A 26,588-nucleotide genomic window follows, 5' to 3' on the forward strand; every position below is an offset into this window, starting at 1 on the left:
AGGAGATAGTTGATTCTCTAGGATACATGAATGCGGTCACCCATTCTTCTGGGAGTATATCGCCTACCTCCCTCGCCCATTTGGCTTTCAGGCCCACCAGTTCTTTTGTGGCAAAGGAGTTTATGGCGCTGTACATGGTGGACGTGACTTTATGTGTAAGCAATTCTAGGAATACATTGCGTTCCAGCGGGGAGTAGTCTGGCGCATCAATCAATTCCGGAAGATGAGCCTGCAGTGCATGTTTGAATTGCATATAGTGGTATTGCTCGTTATGTGGGAGTGCGAAGGTGTCGACTAGGTCTGTGAATGATCTTATCGCATTCTCTTTTATTACATCTCCAATTTTCGTGATGCCTAGTTGAGTCCATGTTTGCCACTTAGGGAGTTTGTTCACTTCCGGGAGGTGTTTCTTGTTCAACAGAGGTTGTGCTAGGGTTACCTTTTTGTCCCAACCTAAGTATTTATGTATGTCTGTCCAGACCAGGGATATTTGGGACAACTGCCATTTGACTGGCCCAATAATAGGTTTGCAGCCGGGGGAGTCCAATCCCGCCCTCCCATATAGATCTTTGTAGGGTAGTAAGTGCCAGACGTGGGTGACCCCCTTTCCACAACAACTTCCTAAGCGTTTGGTCTATCCTATGGAACTCGCTGGACGCAATGGGTAGCGGTGCATTTTGTAATATGTAGAGAAAGCTGGGGAGAGCCATCATTTTGAAGAGTGGAGCGCGTCCCAATAGCGTAAGCGGTAAGGACATCCAGTGGCGGACGTCCTCCTTGAACCTAGTCGTTATCGGGTGGAGGGTTTTTTTCCACATAATCTGACAGTTTATGTGTGATTAGTATACCCAGATACCTGAATTGCCCTCTTTCAACCCGATAAGGGCATTCGTCCGGTATGGCATTCTCTATCTCCTTTACTGGAAATAGTATGGATTTTGACCAGTTGACATGAAGTCCGCTGAACCTGTCGTAATTCTCTAATAGACGTGTCACTGCAGGACAGGAAACACGTGGGTTCGCCAGGTATATTAACAGGTCATCTGCATATAGGGACACCCTATCTTCCCAGCCATCCGCCCACCTGAAACCGTTCCATGTTTGTGTGGCCCTTAATAGGATCGCTAATGGTTCAATTGCTAACGCAAAGAACAGGGCTGATAGGGGACAGCCTTGTCTCGTGCCCCTACCCAGCTGAAAGGGTTTTGAAACGTACCCATTCACTTTTGTTACTGCTACCGGCTGGTGGTATAGGAGCTTGACCCAGCTCAAGAATTGTGGGCCTATACCCATGCGACGCATAATCTCCCAAATTGCTTCCCAATGCACGGAATCGAAAGCTTTTTCAAAATCTATGGATAGTAATGCCAGGGAGTTCTGCAATCTAGGTATTTTTTCCATTGCTGTGTGCAGTCTATATATATTCTGCCTGGTGGATCTTTGTGGTGGCATAAACCCACATTGGTCTGGGTGCACAAGTTTGTGTATGACTTGCTGCATCCGTTTAGCCAATATTTTTGCAAGTATTTTGGCCTTGCAGTTTATAAGCGAGGTGGGTCTATAGGAGCTGCACTGGTCAGGTGGTTTATCTGCCTTTGGTAAAACTATTATCGTGGCTTTCCTGAGATCTGGAGGAAGGCTACCTTGTGAGTGGGAGTGTTGAAACAGGCGCAGGAGGTGTGGGGAGATTACGTTTATGCCTATCTTTCTCCATGTTTCAACAGGAAAATCGTTCGGGCCTGGGGTCTTACCTGATTGGAGTTCTGACATTGCCTGAGACACTTCTTCCTCAGTGATGTCCTGTTCTAGCAAATCAACCTGCTGCCCATCTAGGACGGGGAAGGTGATTTCGTCCAGAATGTCGGTCGGTGGTGGTGAGAATGGTGCACTGTATAGTTCAGCATAATACTTTGCGAAACCCTCCGCTATGTCATGATCTGTTATTAGTGGTTCAGGGCCATCCGTTGTTAGCTTCCTGACCTGGGTGAGGCCTAGGTCCCTACGTTCTAGCCATGCCAGTATTTTGCCTGCCTTGTCCCCTGTTTCGTATACTCTCGCACGCATTGCTGCATGCACCTGTTTTGCGTTGTCTAGGGCTCTGTGTTGTAATTGTTTTTGTGCCAGTTGCAACGCTCGCTGCGTCTCGGGCTGGTCATAGGCTAGGTGTTCAACCTCTGCATTGCGTACCTTTTCTTCTGCTGCATGTAACGTTTCGAGATGTTTCTTCCTATGAGCTGTGGTCCAGGCTATGATTTCACCTCTTAGTACCGTCTTCAGCACTTCCCAAAGTGTTGTTGGGCTATCCACAGAGTCTGTGTTTATTTCAAGGTATGTTTAAGTGGCCTTCTGTATGTGCTCCATCATTTCCGGAAATCCTAGGTAGTAACCATTCAATCTCCAGCTGGGTGGGGGGATTGTTCTGTCTGTTCTAATCGTTATCATAAGTGGGGAATGATCCGAAATACCTCTAGGGAGTAGTCGGGCTTCACTTACTTCATGTATATTACTGAGCGGTAGGAAAAAGTAGTCTAGCCTGGATAGTGAGGCGTGTGCACCTGAGTGATACGAGTATTTCTTGTGTTGGGATGTAATGATCTCCATACATCCTGCAATCCCAGTGCATTGGTGAATGTGGCCAGTTTAGTACGTATGTCTGGTTTCCTGGAACGTACGTGCGTCCTATCCAGGTCTATGTTCATGACTTCATTGAAGTCCCCTCCTAGCAATATGAGAGCTTCAGGGTTGTTGGTAATTAAGGGCGTTATGTCATTCAACAGGGGGGTTAGTAGATTAGGTGGCGCATACACGGCAGACATAGATATCGTGCGTTCCCAGAGGGTTCCTGTCGTATGAACAAACCTGCCTCCTTAGTCATGGGTGACCGTATTGGGGCTATAGGGAAGTCTTTTATGTACCAGAATTAATACCCCCGTGACCCCATGGTGTAACCAGCGTGGAAAGCTTGTCGGTAGTTCGAACGTCTAAACAATGTGCACCTCGTGCCTGCCAGATGTCTCTGTTAGGAAGACTATATCAGGGGAGTGGCGGTTCAGTGCTTGTAGGACTAAGCGCCTCTTAATGCTATTTCCGAGCCCATTCACGTTCCATGTCATCACCCGAATAGTTCTACTTCTAGTTATGTTAGTGACTTGTGCCATGTGGTCTGTGTATATGTGTGATTGGTATGTTGCATTTGCAGAGATATTACATGGTCAAGCAGTCCGGAAAGGGTTTGAACTTGCTGGTACCTTGGTATATTATGTGTCAAAATCTGCTTGTTTTCTTGGTTTACTAGACTCAATTTCAAGAGGCATATTACTACTTGCGTATCGGCCTTGGTGCAGTTTTCAACATCTAAACAACGAAAAATAACATTATCTCCAACTCCTGCCTCCCCATACTCCACCCCCAACTGAAGCATCTGTCGACCCAACATGAACTTTGAAACAGTCAAACTTTTCCCAAACTACTATTCCATATACGCCCACTCAGCTGTAGCTGGGATCTGCAGGTCGTGCGAAGCCTGAGATGGGCGGCGTAGCACCCCTTTCCTGTGCCCTGGGTTTGTTACCTTGATTGGGGGGCGGCTGCTAGGCCGGCCGCCAGCCTTAATATGACATATGCTTTAGTATACTTTTCGGAGCATGGGCCCCATTACTCCAATATGCGGTGGTTTGGTCGTTTTCCGTAGCTGTTGCAAGTCTTTATGCGTTTCCTGGGTCCGGGTTCACCATTTGTTGTTGCTGCTGCGGCCCCATGTCCGGTGGGCGTTCAGGATGTGGTCTATTGCGATCCCCTCTCCTCCTCTCTTCTGCGCTCCAGTCGCCATCTATATGCCTCTCGACCCAGTTCCATGCCTCCTTGGGATCTGTGAAATTCACTGATGTGCGCTTATGATAAATTTTTAGCTGGGCAGGGAAGATTAGCCCATATTTACACCCATTGAGTGCAGGCGTTTTTTGAGTGGTTCAAATGACTGGCGCGCTTTTTGTACTTCTCTGGTAAAGTCTGGGAAGAAGGCGATTTTTGATCCGTTATATGTGATTGTCCCTTTTGATCTCGCTAGCTGCAGCACCGTATCCCTGTCCCTATAGTTTAGGAATCTTGCAGTGACTGTGCGTGGCGGCGCCCCGGGGATGATTTTGCCGGTTGGAATGCGATGGGCCCGTTCAGTGGAAAAGAACTTAGAGAATGACTGTGCATCGTATGTGTTCACCAGCCACTCCTCGAGGAATAGCTCCATGCAGTCACCCTCTGCCTTCTCGGGAAGGCTTAGTATGCGAATGTTGTTTCGCCTAGATCTGCCCTCGCCATCATCTACTCTCGCCTCCAGGAGCTTGATGCGTGCCATCATGCTGGACATGTTACGGTTTATCCCTCGTAGATTGTCTTCGGCCTCGGAGATCCGCGCCTCAGCCTCCCCAGTGCGTGAGGTCAACTTTTGCAGGTCGTGCCTCAGCAGGGACACGTCCGCACCGATGCTATCCATCATCTTCTCCATTGAAGTTCTGGAGCTGGCGATGGCGCTCATTATATCTTTAAGGGAGATATCTTCCTCCATGCAGTCTGATTCAGATGGTAGTGGCCGCTCCGGGGAACGGGTCGATGGCGTTATAGCATACTGTTCAATTCGACTTTGCGTAGAAGTTTTTCTAGGTTTATCCTTCCCCATTTCCGGATGTCCGGGGCAATGTCAGTGGAGGCTTGTCCCTCGTAAAGAGGGAAAGGACAGCGATAGAGTGAGAGGGCAGATGGGGTTGTTGGGCCAGGGGTGATCCACTAGGTGGGCAGCCTCCTAGAACAGCTGTGCCAGAAGCTGCCGCGAGTTGCAGGGTGTTGACTAGATCTGTGCCTGGCGTAGTGTGCACTCCACCTCCCTGTGTGGAGCGCTATGTTTTGTTCTGCAGTTCTGTTGTGTTGGAGAATTTGCTCTGCGTATATGGGAGGGATGATGGCGACGGAGCAGGTAGGCGAGTGTTTCCCGGAGCCCTAGGGGGAATGTACACTGGTCCTGGAATGACTGGGGCGGGAGTCACGTGGGGCCGTTTAGGATTAGCCTTCGTATTTCGCCTCCACCTTGTGTTGGGAGTGTCCACTCACCTTATAACCTTGTGTGGATGTGTGCTTTCGCACTCTTGGCTTGTTTGCCCCCCGAGTACTCTGCAGTTCCTCTTGCACCCTCTCCCCCTGATTGTAGATTTGCGCCAACGGTTGTTGGTTGCCTGTGGTGGCAGGTTTATTAGGGCTCAGGATCTGCACATGGAGTCGTGATCCTGTGCGCACGATGAGTGTGGTGTTGAAAGGTGCGCCCCACTGTGGAGCGTGACAGCTTCGTTTAGCTATGGTGTATTCACACTCCTTGTAGCGGCAGCTCGCTTCCTGATAAAAGACCTACGCCTATATATGTGATCTCTATTTAGCGGTTGGAATGGACGACCAGTGAAACCTGTCTGGCAATATTGTGGGCCACAGTACGTGCTCCTTTCGTTGCTGCGTATTTGCACATATGGGTTGAACACGCTCTTCGTCCTGCGCCACCAATCCAGGGGAGTGGGGGGGGGGGGGTTCGGCCACCTCGAGTGGTTTATATAGAGTGCTGTGTGTCCTGGGGTTCACAGTGTCCACCTATAGTCTCTGATGTACACGGTGGGGCCACGGGGATTGCAGTGTTACGGGGGGCTGAGGTTCTCCTACACAGGTTCCACCAACCCGCTCTTCACTACGCCTTACCGTTGTACGCCTTACCGTTGTTTTTGCTGATGTGTAGGTCCTGCTCTGTGGGTCGAGCAGGCGCTCTACACGGAGCAGAGCGCCCGCGATTCCATTACAGGACCCGTTGGATTGATGGCATTGTAGTCCCGACTCCGGGGCGGGCTGCGGCGGATCCCCAGCTCGCGTGCCGTCAAAGAAGCAGTGTCAGCAGGACTGCCGCTGCTTCTCGATGTATTGCTCCCGACCCAATTGGGTATCATTACTCCCCGCTGCGGTCGCACAACGGGGGGGCGAGAGAACACCCGCTCCCGGCTGCTTGCAGAAACAGGAAGCACCCGTAGCGCCGCGCGGACACACGGAGATGGGACAGTCGGCGCCCGTGGCAGATGACTCTCAGCACCACCGCGGAGTCCGCGCCCACGGCACTCCGCTCTTCGCCTCGCCGATGTCACGATTCCTCTTTCTACGCAGGATGGGTCTCACACAAGCGCGCGGCGTCCTCCGCTCAACCGCCGTGTGCAGCGGCCATTTTGGTATCTTCGCGTGGTGTGGAGCCTCCTTCTTTCAGGCGTCGTATCTGGGGATTTCGACCCCGGTTTCAGTCCAGAGTCGGATGGGCCGGTGCAGCAGCTCTCCCTGCGTCGCAGACATGGATTTGGCCCGCTTCAGATTTGTAAATAGCGTAGGATATCTGGAGGATCTGGCTGGCGGCACGGGAGCGATGTAAGCTCAGGTCCGCATCGTAAGCCTGTTCGGAAAGCGGGATTGTTAATATGTGGAGATTTTAACATCATATCTGACCCCGTTATGGATGGGGATTCAATGAGACAGGGCACACCCCCCTCCCCACATCCTGCCCAGTAAGTGAGGGATTTTCTGAGGGCTTACCACTTAATCGATACATGGCGAAGGGTACATCCACAGGAGAAAGCGTTCATTTTTTACTGCCCCCCCACCCACATCCGACATATTTGCGAATAGATTAAATACTCATCGCAGCTGCATATGAATACACAGTGCGAACTGCGGCTATTGAGACTGTAGCGTGGTCAGACCATGAAATGTGCCTATTGGAACTCGACTTGGCCCGCCCCTGCAGACAGATCGCAGATGGATCTAATGGATGTAATGATACCCTTTACAAAGACCCTCTGTTCAGCGAAACCCTTGGTGAGGAAATAAAAAGCTATTTTATTACTAGCGACACAGGGGAATTGGCATTAAATACGGTATGGGGAGCAGCCAAGGCCACAATTCCGGGGCGTCCTGATAGCAGAGGTGGGCATTTAGAAATAGAGCCAGAGTGATGAGGGAGTTAGTGCTAAAAAAAAAATTAAACAGAAATAATTGTCTCTCCAATCCCACCCCAATGGCAAAGAGGACACCCTAGCATGCATTAGATTTCTCCGGAAAGAATTGAGTGACATATGGCAAAATAAGGAGTTGACGCAGCTGCAATATTTAAAGCAGAAATTCTATGATAAAGGCGATAAAGCCCACACAATGCTAGCTATGCGCCTGCGAAAACAGAGGGCAGACCGGGACGATACCCAAGGTAAAAGACGAAAAGGAAAAGGTAAAAGACTTGCCAATCCAGGCGTGATTACTAGGCACTTTTCCCAATTCTATGCGACCTTATGTACTGCAGAAGGGGGAGGCACAGAGGAGGGACATTGCACAATATCTATCAAGGTTTCCTTGTGCTCCAATACCTCATGAAAGCCAGGCAATGTTACACAGCCCAATAACTACTGAGGAAGTTCAGAACGGCCATCTCCAATTTGAAAGCAGGTTTTGCACCAGGGCAAGACGGGTTTACACCAGCCTTTTATAAAGCTTATAGCAACTCCCAACCAAGGTAAAAATGCCAAGCTGAGGGTAGAGATTGGCAGACCAAGTGAAGAAGATCTGACTGGCCTCCAGGGCAGTCAGTTTAGGGCAAAGGAAAACACTGTTCTCTGGAGTCCGAAAGTATTAAAAGAATAGGGTGGAAAGGAAAGCAGAATGCTGCATAGACTCAGACACATCAACCCTTTCCCATAGAAGCTTAGTTACTTGAAGCAAGTCAGTAAGTCAACTCATAAAATGAGATCCAATAGGAATATCCAGGAGGGGGAGAAATATATTGCCCATAACCCAGGAAGCTAGGGCCATCCAGCAGAAATGCTGATGCAAAAAATAAAAAGGAATACGTGTAGAGAAAGGGGCTTGGCCAACAGCGCATGGATGATAAAGCACCACAAGGTCAAAGAGAACCCGAAAAATGTTCTGGGAAAGGAATCCAGAATGCCTGTGAAGGCTGAGGAGAGAGTTTGATTGAAGGAATACGTAGGTGGGCCAAGCACAGCCTGTATAGATCCCAGAGCAGAGAGTTCCCACAATGACAAATATAATATGTTCGCAGAGGTCCAAAGGGCAAGGCCAGTCAGCAGGCAACTGGTGCAGGCCAGTGCCAACAATCAGTATGCCACAACAAGAAGATTCAAGCAAGGCTGTTCATAAGTACAGGCCAGAGAGATTAGATACACATGCTGGAAAATAGGAGGTCACAGTGACAAGATAAAAGGAGTCCAACAGCTGGCAAGTACATAGACAAAGGCATTAGAATGTGACGGAGAGGCCAGAAAACCAGGGCTCTAACCTAAATTGTTCAGCATCAAGTTCCTTGAAGTGCGCAGAATAAATAGCCAATTCAACACAGCACTGGAGAAACTACTTAACTTGGAAGTGTGTGCACGCTTGCGTGCCGTGGTGTTCATGCTTTGTTTTTCCTCAGCCCTTCTGTGAATAGTAGTCCAATCTGCAAAGCACCATAGCAGTCTCTAAGAACGGCATCCAAGCAGATGGTCTGAGGAGCTGTTCGTAGGAACAGCATGTTTCCTGACAGAGTCTTCATCAAACCCTTCACAAGTGGTAGAATGGCCATAGCTGTCAAGGCAAACCGCCAAACGGAGTGAAGTGGTTTAAAGGTGCAGTAATACTTGTGATTATCACACAATAAAGGAATGTCTACAGAATATGTGTTAAAAGACATATATTCATCATAATAACTTCACAGTATGGATAAAAGCACAGAAAGTGATCTCATGGGACCATTGAATGTTTACACTTCACCAAAGTCTAACTGGACATTTCATTAGACACGCAGGTCTTCGGAACACAATTACCCTCTGAGTCCCAAGGGCCTAGAGGAAACAACTGAAAAAATGTTATCCTATGGAAGTAAGTAAAGAGTCTGCACACAGGGTCCTGAAAGCAGTTTGGACTCCAAGAAGACACCAAGAACTTACCCGGGACCGCAAGTCCTAAAGGTGCGGTACTCAAACCCCAGGTGAGTGATAATGCCACAAGCAGGGAATGATGTGGTCCTGTTCTAGATGTACTAGCTCAGAAAGGGAGAACTACCCACAGTCAAATGGAACAGACCTCCACAGGTGAGCCAGAGACCCCCAACAGAAGATGCAGATTGGAGCCCTTGGATCAGCAGCTGGGACAGTTGCAGTTTGATTGCCGGAGAGGAAAGGTCTGCAGTAGAAGACCCAAACCCTAGAGGAATAGACCTGGATGCCCATTTGAGGTAGCAGGGACCCCCTGAAGAATTGGAGGCAGTGGTATAACCAAATAAGTGTAACCACAAAAGTGATGGGTGTAAGGTTTTGAATAAATCTGAACCATTGGCACTTCTCTGGGCTACCTTCCAAATCACTGTCTTTTATCCTGTCTGTGCCATTGCAAAAGGGGTCAGCCATATGCAAATCAGGCAGGTACTGCCACCAATGGGAGCAGCCCAGCCCGAACTGCTAGGGCAGGTCCCCCTGCATGGAAACGCAAACAACGCCAGACATGTTTCAGCCTCGTTGGGCCTCATTAGTGGCGTGCAGCTTGGTTCCCTAAGGCGCATTGAGCAAGGGACTCGCTTCTGGCTATACCCTCTCTCACACAGGGAGAACTGCAGACAGTGGAACATGGATTCAGCAATTGAAGAATGAAGATTCAGCAAGTTGCTGTTACAAAATGTACAGAAGGACATGTCAAATTAGGTCTCCATGCTGATTCCATTGGTCACAAGGAACTGTCAAGTCCTGAGAGTGGAAAAGCCACAGAAACAACTTCTGAACAATGGTTCCAGTTGTCTCCACTAGAGCAGCAGAAGCCACAGAAACAACTTCTGAACAATGGTTCCAGTTGTCTCCACTAGAGCAGCAGAAGCCACAGAAACAACTTCTGAACAATGGTTCCAGTTGTCTCCACTAGAGCAGCAGAAAGGAGAGCTATACACCATTGCTTCTGGTAAGGAGAGAAGCAGTGCTTTACCCTCAGCAATGCACATCCCAAAGCAAAGCCTTGGAAAGACCCACACAGTTTGAACGTGGAACCCCCAGTGATTGGATAGTCATGGTCAACACATTGTGAGAGTGGACTAATCCCTAGGATTGGAGACTGAGATTCCCTTTCATCTCCAAATCCCCCATAGAGAAAAAAGGTCTGTACCATTATTCTCTTCAATCCCGGGACAAGTCCGTGACGCACAAAGAATATGTCTTGATTGAAGGACTATGCAGGAGCTCTGCCAGACTTGCAGCCCCCTCCAAGACCAGCTTTGACAGTGAAGTACACTGGTGTCTTCAAAAACACTGTGTGTTTCTCCATGTTGCCTTGACTCTGTGTTACAGTCCGAGTCACCTGCTCAGGTGACTAGCTGATGTCCAACTGCATTGTGTGACACTGCACAGAAACTGAGACTCTACTGTCTTCTCTTCTGCCTTGTTCCACTCAACCCTCTCACTCTACTCCTAATCCTTCTCACTCTCCCCTCTAACTCTATACCTAATTTCTCTCTCCCTCTCCCCACTTCCCAAACACTTGGAGCCTCACTCTCATAATCTGGTACCACGGTCTGTCACAACCACCAACCCACCCACCTTTAACAATCACCACCACAATTTCCTCAGCACTCTGCTCCACTGTCCATCCTCCACCTGGTCTCTCGATCTACCTCCTCTCCTCCTGGCCTCACCCGAACACCCATCCCTCGGTCTCTCTTTGACCAGGATTTTATACTGTTCTAGCCTTGCCCGTTCCCTACATTAGTTTGGTGCCTAACCTCACTTTAGGGGCCAATTCTGTCTGCTTTTCCCCTGGAGTGGGTTTTCGAGTTGCAAGTCTTTATAAATGCCATCTGCCCTACCCCCTGTTCTCACGCATCTTTCAGAGTTTTATTTGTGTCTGTGCATACATTGCCATTTGCGTTCCTTGGTCTTCCCCAAGCATTGCAGTGAGTCTGGTTGATTATGCACTGCTCGTTGCGAATCTTCATAGATATTGCTGTGGCCGCCGGTCCCCCTATTCTGATTGGTGCAGTCCTGGGTGGTCCCTGTGTATACTGGTAATGAATTATCAGATCGGCAAAGGGTGTGAATAATAATTGCACCATTTTCATTCCATACTGCACCTTCAAAGGGGGTGGGGGGTGACTGGGGCCCTCCTATCTCCCTTCCACCAGCTCCGGGGCAGGATGGGCTTTGGAAATAAACTTGGTATGCTTTCTGCCCAAGACTGGGCAGGGGCTCTGGGCCCCCTGACACAGTACAGTCTCGCTAAGCTTAATAATTGTAGGTTTTAGACGGTTGGTATTTCAAAATCTGTTGCTGCCTGGGAAAGGTAATACTGCTTGCCTGTTACCATCGCTGGCTCACTGTTGCGCCATTACATCACCAGAACTGCTGTACCCTCTGAAACAGACTAGGACTAGTCTCGACACAGTGTCCCAATCTGTGACAAATGGCTCTTTTTCATTTCTTTACATCAAATTCCTTTGGTAGTGCTCCAGCTTCCTGCATCAAAATGTAGGAGTCTTCACCAGAGAGCAGACACCACCAAAGTGGTGCTCTCCGGGAACCAGAGACCTCAGGGGAGTTCAGAAACCGCAAAACTCAGACAGGTTCTGACTGTGAGGTGCCCATAGGTTTACGTTGTCTATTTTTAACATTCAAACAACCACTGTATCAGGCCGAGTTTGTTGCGCAGCCCAACAGCTTTGAGCTTTTTTTACAATGAGAAATAAATTGCAAACTGGTGACCCTGAGAAAACAAGAAACTGCTCTATCAACTCAACCGAGACTTGGAAAAGTAATAAATGCCTCTGAAATCTATTTACAAGGTATTAGCTGCAGCAGTAGTTAAAGTAGTACATCAAATACTGCAATCTTTTGTTGCTATTTCTTTATTTGAATCAATAGCTTATTATACTGTGTTTCTTTCGCCCACATTCCTCAAAAGAGGTGTGTTTTGGTGCACGCAGGCGGGTTAACAACTCTTGGAGAGTCCTGCAAAAAATTGCTTAAATCGAGTGGTGACCTTGGACCTCTGACACAGGCTTCCAGCCATTCCTTCTGACAGGATCATTGAAGAATATTCGATGAGAGAGAGGGCTCTGCAGGAAGTGTAGCTCTTCAACTGTGTTCATGTAGCATGTCATGGTACTCTACCTGTCTCTATTGGACCTAGCAGATTTCACCTTAGTCTGTTGTCTTTGGTCTGTGTGACCAGGTGAAGGCACTGACCCTGTCAACGGGGAATGGGAACCCCTCCACTTGGGGCAATAGGCCTTTTGGGGTGTTTGCCAGAGGCAGTCCTGCCCCAGAGGTGGGGAGTGGGAGTTGGGAGGCCCCCAGTATCTTTCCCTTCTACATGTGCCTGCCTAAATGTGGGAAGTGCCACTTTTTCTTGCCCCATACATGTTATGCATTGTGCTGGTCAGTGTTTCCCTTTTTGTCCCATAGGACTGCAGCTACCAAAATTCCTTTCAGCAGAGACCCGATGAGGTGTCGAACTGGAAGGTAGCAGAGCGCTGCGTAATTAAGTACGGCAATTCAGACACTCCATGCAATGCGGACACTCGGCTTTGTCATAGGCCACCATCACAGAGAGCTGGCGGGCCAGCTTACGAATAGGAGGCGGAGCTTGGGGCCCATTTTATGCACTCTGATGTATGTAACCTGGCCCACGGGGGAAAATAATGCAGCAGTTGAGCATGGGTACCAGCTGATGCAGAGGACCAATCAAAGAGGAAGCGAAAGGATAATGGAAGGCAGAAGGAAAGGTCATGGCACTCTGGGTTGTTCTGGTGAGGAGGCAGACCAAAAGACCAGGAGTAGTAAGGACAGTGGAGTGGAGCATGGAGGAGGATTGCAGAGCGTGTGCTCGTTAAGGTATTGGTTGGTGAGAGAAAGTGGTGCAAGAGTGTGTGTCTGTAAGGTGAGTGAGAAAGATTAATTGAGTGTGAGTGATATTGATTAGGAAAGGTGACTGACAGAGTGAACGGATGGTAACTGGATGAAGGTTTGAGTGGAGGGTGGTGGTACTAGTGGAGAGTAGTGGGGGGAAGTGTTGAGAAGAGAGTGTAGTGGGAGTAGAGAGCAGTGCGTGGAGGGGGTAGTAAGTGTGGAGTAGATGAGAGCAAAAAGTGACAGTGGGAGGAAGAGAAGGCAAAAGAGTAGAAAGAAGGGAAAGGGCACAGATTATCAGGGTAACAAGTACAAGAGCTTTGCGAGGCAAGCTGAAATGGAACCTGGGTAATTGGAAGGCACCTATTCCCTCTGTTAAAATCTTTGCTTTTCTTGTGGGATCCCCAGATATGATTCACCTACAAGGCCCTGGAGGGGTGTCAGCTAGACAGGGCATTTTTCTAAAAACCCTTAAACCATCTTCGAGAGTTGGTGTGTTCTTGAGGCCATCTGTGATACCTGTTGTGGTACAAGCCTTCTTTAAATTGTTGTTCCAATGAAAAATAGTTTTTGGAAAATATATCCTTTGGATTTTTAGGAATTGTCACTGCCTGCATTCTTAATTTGTACAAACTAAAGTGCAAGTATTTTGCGCCAAGCTCGCTTGGATGGGAGGAAGAGGACAGCACATGCCAGTTCCCAAAAACACTAAGCCTGTGTGTGTCCTAAGAGCAGTCAAATGATTACTCTTAGCGATAATACTATTAAGTGGTTGGGCCAGAATTATTGTTAGCTGTTTCAGTAGTATTTGTCCTACCTATAATATTGCTACTAACAGAATTCGGTGCACTATTACACAAGAGAGAACCCATCATGCCATTGATTGTTGTACTGAAGCTACTGTTAGAAGTAGTAAGGGTAAGACTAGTAGACATACCAGAAAGACTAGCAGTCATAGTGCTTCTAGTAGTAATTGCACTACTGTGACAGGTTTGTCAGGTGTATGTGCTATCTGTCGAGGGTAGGTCCGTGGGTGTAGAGGAGAATACCATGTGTATGCCAGTAAGTGGGAAGGATTTCCAAGTCTAGAATTCCAATGGTCTTGGGTGGAAGGTTGGAAGGTGTTGGCATGTGATGGAAAGTAAATAAAATGCACGTATTTGCACCTTGGCTACTGTAAATCCTCTGCTGATTTTATGTCACGTCATATTCTGATATCCCATCCTTCAGGGCTGGGAGGCAGGTTGCAAAAGGAAGGACTCAGGGGTGTTACTAGGTCTGGAAAAGATCTGGGGCTACGCTAATGTCGGGACATTTGGGACTCGGGGCTAGCTAGCCTTTTGGTTGTACCCCCTGAGATTATAATCGGGGCTACAGCCAAAAGACCCGGGGCTATAACCCCCTAATGCCCCCCCCTGCAACGCCTCTGGAAGGACTGCCAGCAGAATTAAAATGCTTGCCAAAAAAGATGGCCAAAATTCAAGAATGGAATAGATTTCATTGGTTTTAAACTTACTCTAGCATTTTCAAATGTTTGATTTTTAAAAACAGTCTATGTCCCCCTTATTTTCCTTAATTTGTGTGATGTTCAGCCTTCCCATACATCTCCCTGTAGACATCAGTTACTTGACTGAAGATTGGGAGCCCCTTTAGCACAGTGAATTGTGTGCCCTACATGAAGCGTTTAACATTCTGATTTCCGCACAACAGGATTTTCAGCTGGATGCCGCCTCGGTGTATATTAAAGTATCGAAGCATCTGCTGAAACGCCAGCACTTCGGGGAGTTCCGGCAACTGCTGAAATGTGTCCGAGAGTCTGGAGTTGCTGCTGAAAATGACATCGACAACATTATGCTCCAAAGCCTGGAAGAACATGAACATATCTCCGGAGAGGTGAGACTTTTGTAATGCTGCTCATTGTTTTAGACAGTTTGCAAAGCCACTCGGCCTGAGGCACCAGTGCACACTGGATATCTTGAATAGCTGGGGGAAATGAAGCAAGCAACCTGTGAATCCCATACGTGGGAGGTCAGCAGAAATGTAATTAATGGAGAAAGTTGTCTCTTGCTCTCTTTTCTGAGTCTCCTCCACTTTTGGTTTGTCGTTTGTGATACCCTGAAAATGTCTGAGACTTTCTATTCCCTGGCTTAAACTGGGACGTTTTGCTGCCCAAGCTTTTTCTTCAGTGGCAACTCATTCTTGGAATTCTTTTCCCCTTTCTATTCGTCTTCTCCCTACTCTTCTATCTTCCAGAAAGTGTTGACGGCTTATTTGTTTTCTTCTGCTGATGTGTAATAACTATTTGGCTTTTAGTTTTCTGTATTCATACTTTTTAGAACTGTACATGTTTTAAAAATGTACAGTGTGCCGGTAACCCTGGGCGAGGCAGCGCTTTGTGCATTTTATAAATTACAAAAATAATGTGATAAAATAACCAGATTATTTCCCCCCAGTGAATTCCATCCAGCTCTCACTTGCGACACAAGCTTGTGTTTGTGGTCCTTTGGGGTACCTTATGGTCTCCTTAAGTGGGGGCTAATGCCAAGGGTCCCTTCGTCTCCCTGGGTCAGTAGCCTGAACCAAACAGTTATTTTTGTTCTGGATGGAGGTGATGTACTTTAATAAAGTGGCTGCACGAGAAGTACCCTTTTTGGCTCACAAGGAGCTTTTCTCCTTGAAAACTCACAACATGCAGTCTGTGTTGTTGTGAAATCCAGTATCATGGCAGCTGTACTTCGTTGCCCTTTTGTGTGATTAGGAGGAGACCAGGAATGACAATGTATTGTCCTATTCCATTGTGAGCTCTGACCACAAGCTAACAAAGTAATGCGTTGATGTGCCTTGGTGTGCGTGAAGGGGGTGGCTATCCGGCAACATTGTGGAGTCCACATCACCCGATGTGGGTGCCATTTGGATGCAATCAAAAGTTGTGTGATGGCCACCACTGATGGGCTCCCTGCCAAATGTTTGGGGAGGGGACAGGAACGTGGGTGTCTGTGTGTGATCTTTGAAGCCAGGCATGACAAGTCTTCCGGCCGAACCGTTGGAGGACTGGAGACAGCTCAACTTGAGCTGTACTTTCAAGGATAAAACCCATTGCAATAGGAACTCCTACAAGCAATCTTTACTGAGCACATTACACACGCACAGTCTTGGGTATTTCGGATATATCGTTTAAGATCTTTTCCTCTGTCTGTATTCTCTCTGGATGTTCTGCAGTGGTTGTAGTGTTAGGTTTGGGTTTCACAACCCTTATTTAAGAGCATGTTTGATTCAATGCAGGAAGGCACTTGCTGAAATGGGTATAGAGGTTTTCCTTCATGTAAAAGCTAAACGTGGTCATTTACATGATTTATGTTTTGAGGTATTTGAAGGAGTGTGACAACCAGGTATTGAGCATAAGTAATAACTCTACACTAGATCTACCACCAGCCTTGTTTCAAGGATTGTTACAGAAGGAAGTAAATTGCATGTTTTTGCTAAAACAGGCTTGTGATACTGTGTTTAGTTGTGAGTCACACTCCCCCGTTACATTGGCAACTCCTGAGTGTTGGAACATTACTGTGCTGAGTGCTAAATTGTTGGATGGTGAATGGCTTGCTTACATTACACAAGTTAATATTTTCTGTTTGCAGGAAACATGAGTAACTGAGGGTATTCCATAAAAAGAATATATTGGTTTCTCAATCCAGGCAAAACAAAGTACCATAGGGTACTCGAGCAGTGACTTATTAATTTGGGCCTGTATTTCCTTACATTTTAAACTGGATAGGATTCCAAGTGACTCAGACCAGGTAAATGAAGTCAAGCTGGCTCTGGTGTGCACAATCTGTTGAAAATGTTTGATCAATTAGTTAAAGCAAATTTGGGGGGGGGATAATATAATAATGGGTGATTTTAATACCAAATTGAGCTCATCCGTACCCAACTTTGAAGAAAGGAAACATATGGAATAATCCTGTGAGATTCCGAGATCTGAACTATTCAATCAAAAATCAGATGCCAGGGGTTGTATGTTATATAGTTTTATGAAAGTGTACAATATAGTTGAACTCAATTGGAGATGCCCAGATGATAGGCCTACAAGGTTTACATTTAATAGCGGAACTTCATCCTCGATTATTGATAACTGTTTAATAGATTGCTACCTATTACCCAAGTGGCAAAGTTTTCAATTTCAAATTGTGTGAAAATAGCAATCATTTCCTACTCACCCTGGAATTGCAACTCCACCCTAAAACTAATTTCCACCGGGATCTGAGATTCCCTAGTTAAAATAATCTCTTTGGATGAACTGAGTAGGGTGGAATTTGTGGCTATCATACATTCTGCAGAAATTAGGAGTGCAGTGGAGGGTATCGTATGCGCAAAAGAAGATGGTATCTTAGTGGTAAGGTTTTTTGACAGCTTGATTGATAATATCCGCACTAAACAAAGTCTTTGCTCCCCCATTAATAGTATCACCAACCTGAAACGTAATGATGATGCTCCGTGGTTAGACCAGGAGTTGTCGCTCCATGAAGCTTAAAATGTATATGTTGGTCATGGAGGGTGTGGATCAAGCAGGTATGTTGTTTAGACAAAAAAAAGACTATAAATTATTGAAATCAATAAACATGAATTATGTAACAAAACAATGGGAGCATTTAGGGAGGGCAGTCCGAGACAATGATCCTAGATTACTTTGCAAATTTGGTGGCTAGAGGGTTCGACTGCCAGGAAGAGTGAATTTCCCCCAAATTTCCTCCGAGCAGTGGATATCATTTTCAAGGGATCTTCTTTGACAAAGATCAGATTGACGATTAAAAGGGGATTGATTTAAGTGCAAGTAACCCAGTGTTTAGCTTGCAAGAATTCTTGAAGAATATAAAAGCCCTTTCTATGAGTAAAGCTGCTGGCCCGGATGATTTGGTTGCAAACATTTCAAATGGTTTGAGCCTTGGTGGCAGCCTAGTTTATATAATCTTTTTAACGCAATTTGTCAATCAGGAGTTTTACCTCGCTCATGGTCCGGGAGTCTAATTATACCTATTTTTTTTTAAAAGGATCTATTGGTGACTGCAACTGTTATTGCCCAATCTCCCTATTAGCTATATCAAACCCGTTTTTTTTTTTTTTAAATATTTATTTTAAACAAACAGGATAAGGTGATACAAAACTTAATCAGTCACGACATATGGTACAAAAGCGATACAGTTGATTGCTCTTCCCTCCCCTCCCCTTGATCTTAATGTTCCTCTACCTGTCCCAGCTGCGAATTCTCGTCCCGTAAGGTTCTCCTGGCTAATTGGGGCTTGTATGTCAGGGCTGGATAATTCTGATCAAAGTCCAGGATCGGGCCCCAGATGTTCTCGAAGCGATGTAGACGGCCTGCCCCAGCAGCCGTCACCTTCTCCGCGATTAAGATGTCCCAAATTTTAATCCACCAAAAAGGCATTAGTGGTCCTTCTGTGGTTTTCCAAGTGCGAGCTATTACATTTCTGCCTGCCAGTAGACATTGGGACAGTAGTTTGGCCATAGGGCCAGATCTAGGGTAGATCCCGGGGACCGGGGCTCCCAGGAGGATGGGCTCGGGCTCCAGGGGAAGTCGTATCCGAGTGATGTCTGCGATTGTTGCTAGGCATTGTTTCCAGGTCTGGGCCCTCGGGCAGGACCACCACATATGAAAGAAAGACCCTACTTGGCCACATTGCCTCCAGCAGCCCGGGTTAAGTGTGGGGTTCATATGGTGTAGTCTCAGGGGAGGATAATACCAGCGAAGAAGGATTTTGTATGCGCCCTCTCTGTTCGTAATGCAAGATGAGGAAGTGTGCGCCCGCGACCAAATGTCAACCCATAGCTGGTCCTCGATTGGGTGGCCTAGGTCCGCTTCCCATTGGGCCATGTATCGGGTTTTAGAGGTTAGGAAGTCATTTTGGAGGCGTTTGTATAGAGTGGAAATTCTCCCCCTGGTTGGGAGGTCATTTAGGGTCAGTTCAATGGCTGTGGGAGGGCGGGTGGCAGCTTGGCGGGTCTGAGGATGGGAGCACCAGTGGCGCAGCTGAATGTACGTAAATCTATCCTGTTCCTGAAGTTGGAAGAGTTCTTTACAACGCCCAAAGGTGCAGGGTTGTCCCCCTTCGTATAGTTGCCCCAGGGTCTCCAGGCCTCCCGCAATCCAGGCTCGGAAGTTCCGGGTGGACCAGCCAGGGGAGAAAGCTGGGTTCAGGAACACCGGGGAGAAAGGGCCAAGTCCCACTGGGGTTTTCATTTGTTTCAACGCTTTATCCCAGACAGCGATAGTGTGTTTGGTGGTCCTCAGGAGGTTCTGCCACAGTCGGCGCTCGGAGGGATTGATGTGCGGGAGAAAACGTAGCAGGAGCGGTAGTTGCGCCTGTTCGAGGTCCACCCATCTCGAGCGGTCGGTAAGTATCTGCCAGGATCGGATGCAGGCGAGTTGGGCCGCCATCTGGTATTTTTGTAGATCTGGGACTCCGAGGCCACCCAGTCTAGCATTGCCCAGCATCGTGGACCTAGGGATTCTGGGCTTCTTCCCTTTCCAGATAAACCGTGACATTTTCTTTTGTAGATTCTGAAGAGCAGGTGCCGGGATTGGTAATGGAAGCGAAGAGCAGGCATATAGGAGCCTTGGTAGCAAGTTCATTTTACAGGCCGTGATGCGGCCCATCAGTGAAATCTCCTGTGCCGCCCACCGCTTTAAGTCTGCCTCGAGGTCTGTGAATAGTGGGGGAAAGTTTGCTCGATAGACTTCCCCCGGGTCAGCTGGGATCTGGACACCCAAATAACTGATGCTCTTAGTCGTCCATTGTATCGGACATAGTGGGGCCAGAGCCTCCCAGGTCTCTCGGGACAGACCCAGCCCCATGGCAGCCGACTTCTGGAAGTTGACAGCAAAGCCTGTGACCTTTCCATAGCTCTCTATCTCAGCTAGGGCCTGAGGGAGGGAAGTACGAGGTTCCGTGATAGTTAGTAGGACGTCATCTGCGTAGAGAGCCAGTTTGTGGTGTGTTGTATTCGATTGGAAGCCCTTAATCGCCGGGTTTCGCCTGATCCATTGGGCGAATGGTTCCATAATTAGTGCGAAAAGCAGTGGCGATAACGGGCATCCCTGTCTGATTCTACAGGTCAGGTCGATAGGGGGGGAGAGGATGCCATTGACTCTGAGAAGGGTCTTGGGTGCCGTATAGTTAGCCAATGTCATGGCGCAGAACTCTGGACCAAAGCCAAAGGCCTCGAGGGTAAGCCTCATGAAGTTCCAGTCCACCTTGTCAAAGGCCTTAACTGCATCCAGGGCCAGAAGCACCAGCTCTCGGGAGTCTCGGGAGGCAAGTTCCACCAGGTTCAGAGCTCTACGGATGTTATCAGCGGTAGAGCGGTGTGTGATGAAGCCACTCTGGTCGGCGTCGATGATCTCTGGCAAAATCCGGGACAGGCGGGTTGCTAAAATCTTGGAGTATATGTTGGCATCTATATTGAGCAAAGCAATCGGTCTGTAGGACGCAGGATTCTTCGGGTCACCGCCAGGTTTGGGCAGCAAAACTGTGATTGATTCTTGCATCGACGGGGTTATGGTACCTGTGTCCCTGAATGAATTAAACAGCTGTACCAGAGGTGGCACTAGTTGGGGTTTGAAGACTTTATAAAACTTCGTCGTATAGCCGTCTGGGCCTGGGGCTCGGGATTTAAGGGATTTTATCGCCTCATCGACTTCCTCATTGGTGATTGGGGCTTCCAACGAGTCCCGAGCTGCGTTTTCCAGTCGGGGGAGCGCCGCCCTTTGCAAGTACTCCCTCTGTTCTTTGACGTCCCGGGCCGGGGCGGTCATTACCTGGGTCAGGTGGGTCGATGCGATTTGAAGCTTGTCGTGATCCAAGTATTGAGTCTTGCCCTGCTGATCCCAGAGGCCCACAATTGTGTTATTCCTTCTTGTCTTGGCCAGTTTAGCCACCAGTAGTTTATTTGCTTTATTGTTTTTGGCATAGTAGAACTGTTTAGCCTTCGTCATTTGGTGGCCGGTATGTTCAGCGTAGTGTGCTTCAATTTTCTTTTTTGCTATTCTGAGAGCTCGCTGCGTTCTAGGGGTCCAGCCCTTCTCCTTATGGATCCTCTCCGCCCTCTCAAGTTCCTCTTCAAGACCCTGACGAATCTGTCGTTTATGCCTATGATAGGCTACCCCTCTGGCAATCAGTTCTCCCCGCACCACTGCCTTCATTGCATTCCAGTTGTTGGCTAAGGAGGTATCTCCACTAAAGTTTTCTTCAAAGAAGTTGTTGATCGTGGTTGCGATTGCCTCTCTGAGTGGCATCTCATTAAGGATGGGATCATATAATCAAACCCGTTTTTAACTAAATGCCTACTCTTCAGAGCAGAGGTATGGGCTCCCTCATTGAATCTACTGAAGCCCACGCAGGCAGGGTTTTGCAAAGGCTTTTGTACGTTGAGCCATTGTCTTCTCTTAAATACTTTAATTGACAAATATTGTTCAATTAGAGGGGGACATCTATATGTTTCCTTTATCAATGATCTAGAGAAAGCTTTCAATTCAATCCCCAGGAAGTTACCTGCTCTAAATATATCCTATGGGCTTTTAAATGTAATTCAACTATGCTATTCTGAAATGTATGCAGCTGTAAAAACCACGAGATTGGGCAGCAGGTCAGAAACATTTCAAACAAAGTGGTGAAGTAGGGGTGTGCTTTAGCCCCACTTGTATTTCTATTATTTCTTTCTGACTGTGATCCTACTGATTCAGCTATTAAGGTTAATCCTTCGGAACTGGATAACAACTGCTTTGGTTCACTTGTATATGCTTTCAACACTGCACTACTTGCTCTGACTCCTGGCGGATTACACCAAGCACTCACTCACTCTGAGAAATATGTCAGCTCTTATTGCCTTAAGCTGAATATGTCAAAAACTAAAGTGGTGGTGTTCAGTAAGCATAGAAATAATTAAAGATCAAGGAGATTGAGAGGTATTCATGCCTGGATGTGTTTTTTTTTTTTACAACAACATTTTATTGGGTTTTACAGATGAGCACAACATCAACAACAATGCAGTAATCAATAGTCGCATCAAGATGATAATGTCTCTTGAGGTAACTGGTGGGGGAGGGGAATGTTGGTGACCTGATCGCCATAGTCCGTGACCCTCTCTATTCGCGGTGATCGAGCGGGTACCCGTATTCTGGGTTGATCTGGTTTGAGACTATAGTTTAATAAAGCAGGCTGCTTGGAGCCATCGGGTCAATGGAGGCCTTCTGGTGAGAGCTGGGAATTTAGCGGTGTAGTCCATAAATGGGTCCCTTATGTTTAGGGCTTTATTCAGGGAATCTGATCGAATTGCAGTGATCTTTTCTGCCACCGCTATGTCCCAACGCTTCCACCGGAGACTCTGACCAGAGTTGCCTGCCACCTTGGGACAGACCTCCTTCAGCACACATCCGGTGTACAGAGGAGGTGCTTGTCCCTGTTCAGACATTCTGAACCTTTCTGGATTGACCTCCCAATGGAATGTCGGTCCTGATGAAGATGGCCCAATCTTTGAGTGCCATTGAAACTGGTCGACCCCATAGGCCATGAGAGCTCTCATGACCTAGATCAAATATCTCCACTGAAAGGAAAAAGATATTGCGAGATAACTGTTCCTGCGTACACCCAGATGGAAAGAGTGTGCAATTTTTAGAAGAGCTTCCCCTCACCCCATGGCCCCTTGGCCTTTTTAGACTGTGCATTTCCATTTTTTGAACTCCAAGTATCTCTGACTCTCTGTGACCTACGGGAATGATTAAATAACCACACAGGAAACGGGATACGAACAGTTGACCTAGTTCAGGTCCTTCTTATCACAACTACACAGCTACAGAATCTAATCCCCAGTTCTGGATAGCTTTGTATCAACAGAAATGGATCTGCCACCCTCCCTTCACCCCTTGCACTTGAGTTTGAGGATCTGTACTCCCAGTCCTTTGCTTCAGTAATCCTGTTGAATTAAATACATTTTCCTACAAAACTGTTGCTTTTGTGTTATCACCCAACATTTGGACCACCATAGTGCTATTGAAGGTCCGTCTTCGTTTTTTTCCACAACCGGCCCATTGCAATTTTTGCTGCTAGGAGTAGGTGCGTGCATAGACGGGGGATTTGTCCTGAGATTGGGAATCCACCATCTCCTGTTTCGCCCAGAAGGATAATTCCAGGATCCCAGGGGATAGAGAGACTGGAGATTTCTTTGATGCTTTATTACCTCTCTCCAGTATGCCTCTGCCTTCGGGCAGGTCCATACCATATGGAATAATGAGCCGGGGGCAGGGCAGCCGAGCCAGCAGATTCCGGGAATGTTCGGATTGGCCCTTTTGATTTGAGCTGGGGTGACATAGTACATGTAGCAGAGTTTGTAGCCCCCTTCCCTGTTTGTGATGCATTGTGAACTTTTATTCAGTCTGGCCCATATTTTCTCCCATTCTTCGACCTTTTTTTCTCGTCCCAAGTCCTTTTCCCATTCAAGCACGTATCTTTCTTTTTTGGAGGGATCTGCCCTGTCTAGGAGTCGATAAAGTGCTGAGGTTCTACCTCTTTTGGTTGGGGTTGTTAGAGATAATTCCAGCGCCGTTAACTCTCCGGAGCATTTTTTCCGGATCACCCTGTGAGACAGCGAGTGCCGAATTTGGGCATATTGGAATCTTTCTCGCTCGTCGACCCCGAATTTTGATTTGCATCTCTCAAATGAAATGGGCATTCCATCTTCTAGAAAGTCACAAGTTTTTTGTAAGCCGCCCTCCCTCCAGGGCTGGAAGCTGATCTTGGACATGCCTGGTGAGAAGTCAGGATTGTTCCAAATGGGGGTTAGGGGACCCAGAGCTCCTCGGATGCCCCATTTCCGGGCTGCTGCTCTCCAGTAGCGGACCATTGTTATCGTTGCCAAGAGGGGGCCGCTGTTTGCTTGTGGTTTTAGGTTTGGTAGGTGTGGGAGATCTGGAAGTGTGACCGGACACCAGGCCTCTTCGAGTTGTGTCCATTTCAGGGTATCGGCCTCTTGTGCACAGGAAAATGCATGCAACAGTTGCGCCGCTAGGGTGTATCTGGCCAAATTGGGTACTCCCAGCCCGCCCTGTGCTTTCCCCCTCATAATTATACGTTTGCCGATTTGAGGTCCCCCTCCCCCCCATACAAATTCCTGAATTTTCTTTTGCAGAGCTGTCAGATTTCATGGTGCTTCCACCTTTCAAGATCGTTTTGGAGTTCTTTAATCTGTTGCGGGAAGTTGCTTGAGTACAAACGTGATGGGTCTTTAGTGATATGTACCCCGAGATAATCTATTGCTCCTATCGCCCATGGGATCGGCATTAGGGGGCTGAGAGTGTCTCTTTCTTGCTTGGAGAGGTTAATTGCTAAGGCTGAGGATTTGTCCAGGTTTACTGTGAACCCTGATAGAACCCCGAATTCTTTGATCTCTTCCCATAGGGCCCCGAAGGATATTGCCAGGTTTGACGCTGTTATTAACACGTCATCCGCATATAGATTTTGTATTCGTGGCCTCCCACAGTTAACCCTCTTATCCTAATGTTTTGCCTGATTCTTGCTGCGAAAGGCTCCATGGATAGGGCGAAAATCAGGGGTGAGAGTGGGCATCCCTGTCTAGTGCCCCTGGATATATTTATTGCTCCAGACCTGGTGCCATTAACCCGCAGTTGTGTGGTGGGAGTTTGATAGTTGGCCATTACCCATGTGATAAAATTTGGGCCGAAGCCGAAATGCTTAAGGACAGCCCGAATATACCCCCAATCCACCAAATCGAAGGCTTTGTGAGCGTCTAAGGATATGACGGACACTCCTACCTTCAATCTGAGGGCACTTTCAATGATAATTATCGTCCTCCTGATGTTGTCGTGGGTCCCTTTCCCCGAAATGAATCCCGTTTGATCTCGGGCAATTAGGATTGGCAGAACCGATCCCAGCCTTCTGGCCAGCACTTTGGCAAAAATCTTGCCATCGTTGTTGAGGAGTGTAATCGGACGGTAAGAAGTAGCCATTTCTGGGTCGTTCCCGGGTTTGTTTATCAGGACTGTGAGCGACTCCGCCATTGACCCAGTGACCGTACTTGCGGACAGGAAGGAGTTGAATAGGGCTGCCATCTGGGGTGCTAGAATTCTGGCATATTTTTTGTAGAAGTTTGCGGACAGGCCATCTGGGCCTGGGGCGGTGGATTTGAGAGATTTAATGGCTTCGGTGATTTCTTCGTTGGTGATTGGTGATTCTTGGGACTCTAGCTGGGATGGGGTTTCAGAGGGTATGGTACGCAGATATTCTGGCAGGTTGTCTAGTACTGTGGGATTCCCGGACATTATGTTTTTTTTTATAACATATTTTTGTTTTCTTGAACATGACATCAAATCCTTAATTCCACAAACTCAAATCCCCCCCTCCCCACCTCCCCCGGAGGCGTAGGATCACATGCGGTTATACTTTCTGGAGAGGTTTATGTGCCGTAAATGTCTGAGATTTTAATATTGTGCGGGCACCATTGTTCCATGTAGTCGGACTTCAAATAATCCAGCACTGCCCCCCACTCCTTCGTGAAGGAGTTCTTCTGAACCTGAAGGTGGTGCGTTATCTTTTCCATTGTCATTTGAGACCAAACTGTTTGTAGCCAGGTAAATACTAATGGCATGTCTTGTTTTTTCCAATTTTGGTCAATTGTAGCCCAAGCTGCAATAACTAAGCCCATGAAACTTCTCCATTGTGCTTTGTGGAGTCTTTTGGCCTGTAGGTCCGTGAATCCGCACAGCCACACCCGCTCCCCCATTTGGGCTGCATCTGGGAGTATTTTTGTCATTTCTGTTTGCACTTCCCTCCAGAAGCCCTTTACACCCTGACAGTCCCACCAGATATGCCTCCAAGTGCCCTTTGCCGGACACCCTCTTTGACCCTCTCTGGAGTGTATTGCCATTGCGTGTTGATTTTAAGCCACATTTCCGTAGTCTGGATCGCCCGGATGAGCTTTGGGATACCAACCCACAGTTCCTCCCATTGCTGTCTAGATATTTCTTCCCCCAGCGTGCCCTCCCATCTTTTCATGTATATCCATTTGATTTCTTCTTCTGGTGTAATGAAGTGGTATAGTGTTGACACCAGTTTTCTGTCGCCAGGATTGGTTATTATATATTTTTCAAAAGGTGTTAGATCCCTTGCAGCTGCCTGAAATATCTTCAGAGTGGTGAGCCAGTGCTTTATTTGCTCATATTTATATCTGTCAGCATCTGTCAGTTTCCACATTTTTTTGCATTCTGCAAATTATCTTAATTCTTTATCCTGGATCATTTCTCCGATTTTCCTGCACCCTCCATCTTCCCATTTTCAAATCCTCCGGATTCGCATCCCGGTGGGAAGAGTGGATTTCGGCATATAGGTGTAAATGGGGCCAAAGGGGTGGTCATGATTCCCTTCCTGGTTTGATCGTCCCATGCATTAATGGTGGTTTTCATGACCTCACTAATGCGAAGATTCAGGTGTCTGTGTTGTTTGTGTTTCCACAAAAGGTCCTCCAGGGGGGTCCTTGCTACCGCCCTATCTTGCATTACCCAAGTGGTACGTTGGTCCTCCCCCAGCCATTCCCTCAGGACCCAGAGTTGAGCAGCTTGATAATATTTCT

General features: G+C 47.5%; 1 protein-coding gene across 2 annotated transcripts in view; it reads left to right on the top strand.

The window, feature by feature from the left end:
• Positions 1–26,588, top strand: part of ZFYVE26 (zinc finger FYVE-type containing 26) — a 1,501,667-nt gene that overhangs the window by 1,398,968 nt on the left and 76,111 nt on the right. For both annotated transcript variants that reach the window (XM_069638726.1, XM_069638727.1), the window contains one exon: positions 14,649–14,831. In XM_069638726.1, coding sequence (XP_069494827.1) covers positions 14,649–14,831 — 183 coding nt within the window. The remainder of the gene's footprint in view (positions 1–14,648; positions 14,832–26,588) is intronic.

Source organism: Ambystoma mexicanum, chromosome 14 (assembly GCF_040938575.1).
Source record: "Ambystoma mexicanum isolate Mex_15411 chromosome 14, UKY_AmexF1_1, whole genome shotgun sequence".
Lineage (NCBI taxonomy): Eukaryota > Metazoa > Chordata > Amphibia > Caudata > Ambystomatidae > Ambystoma > Ambystoma mexicanum.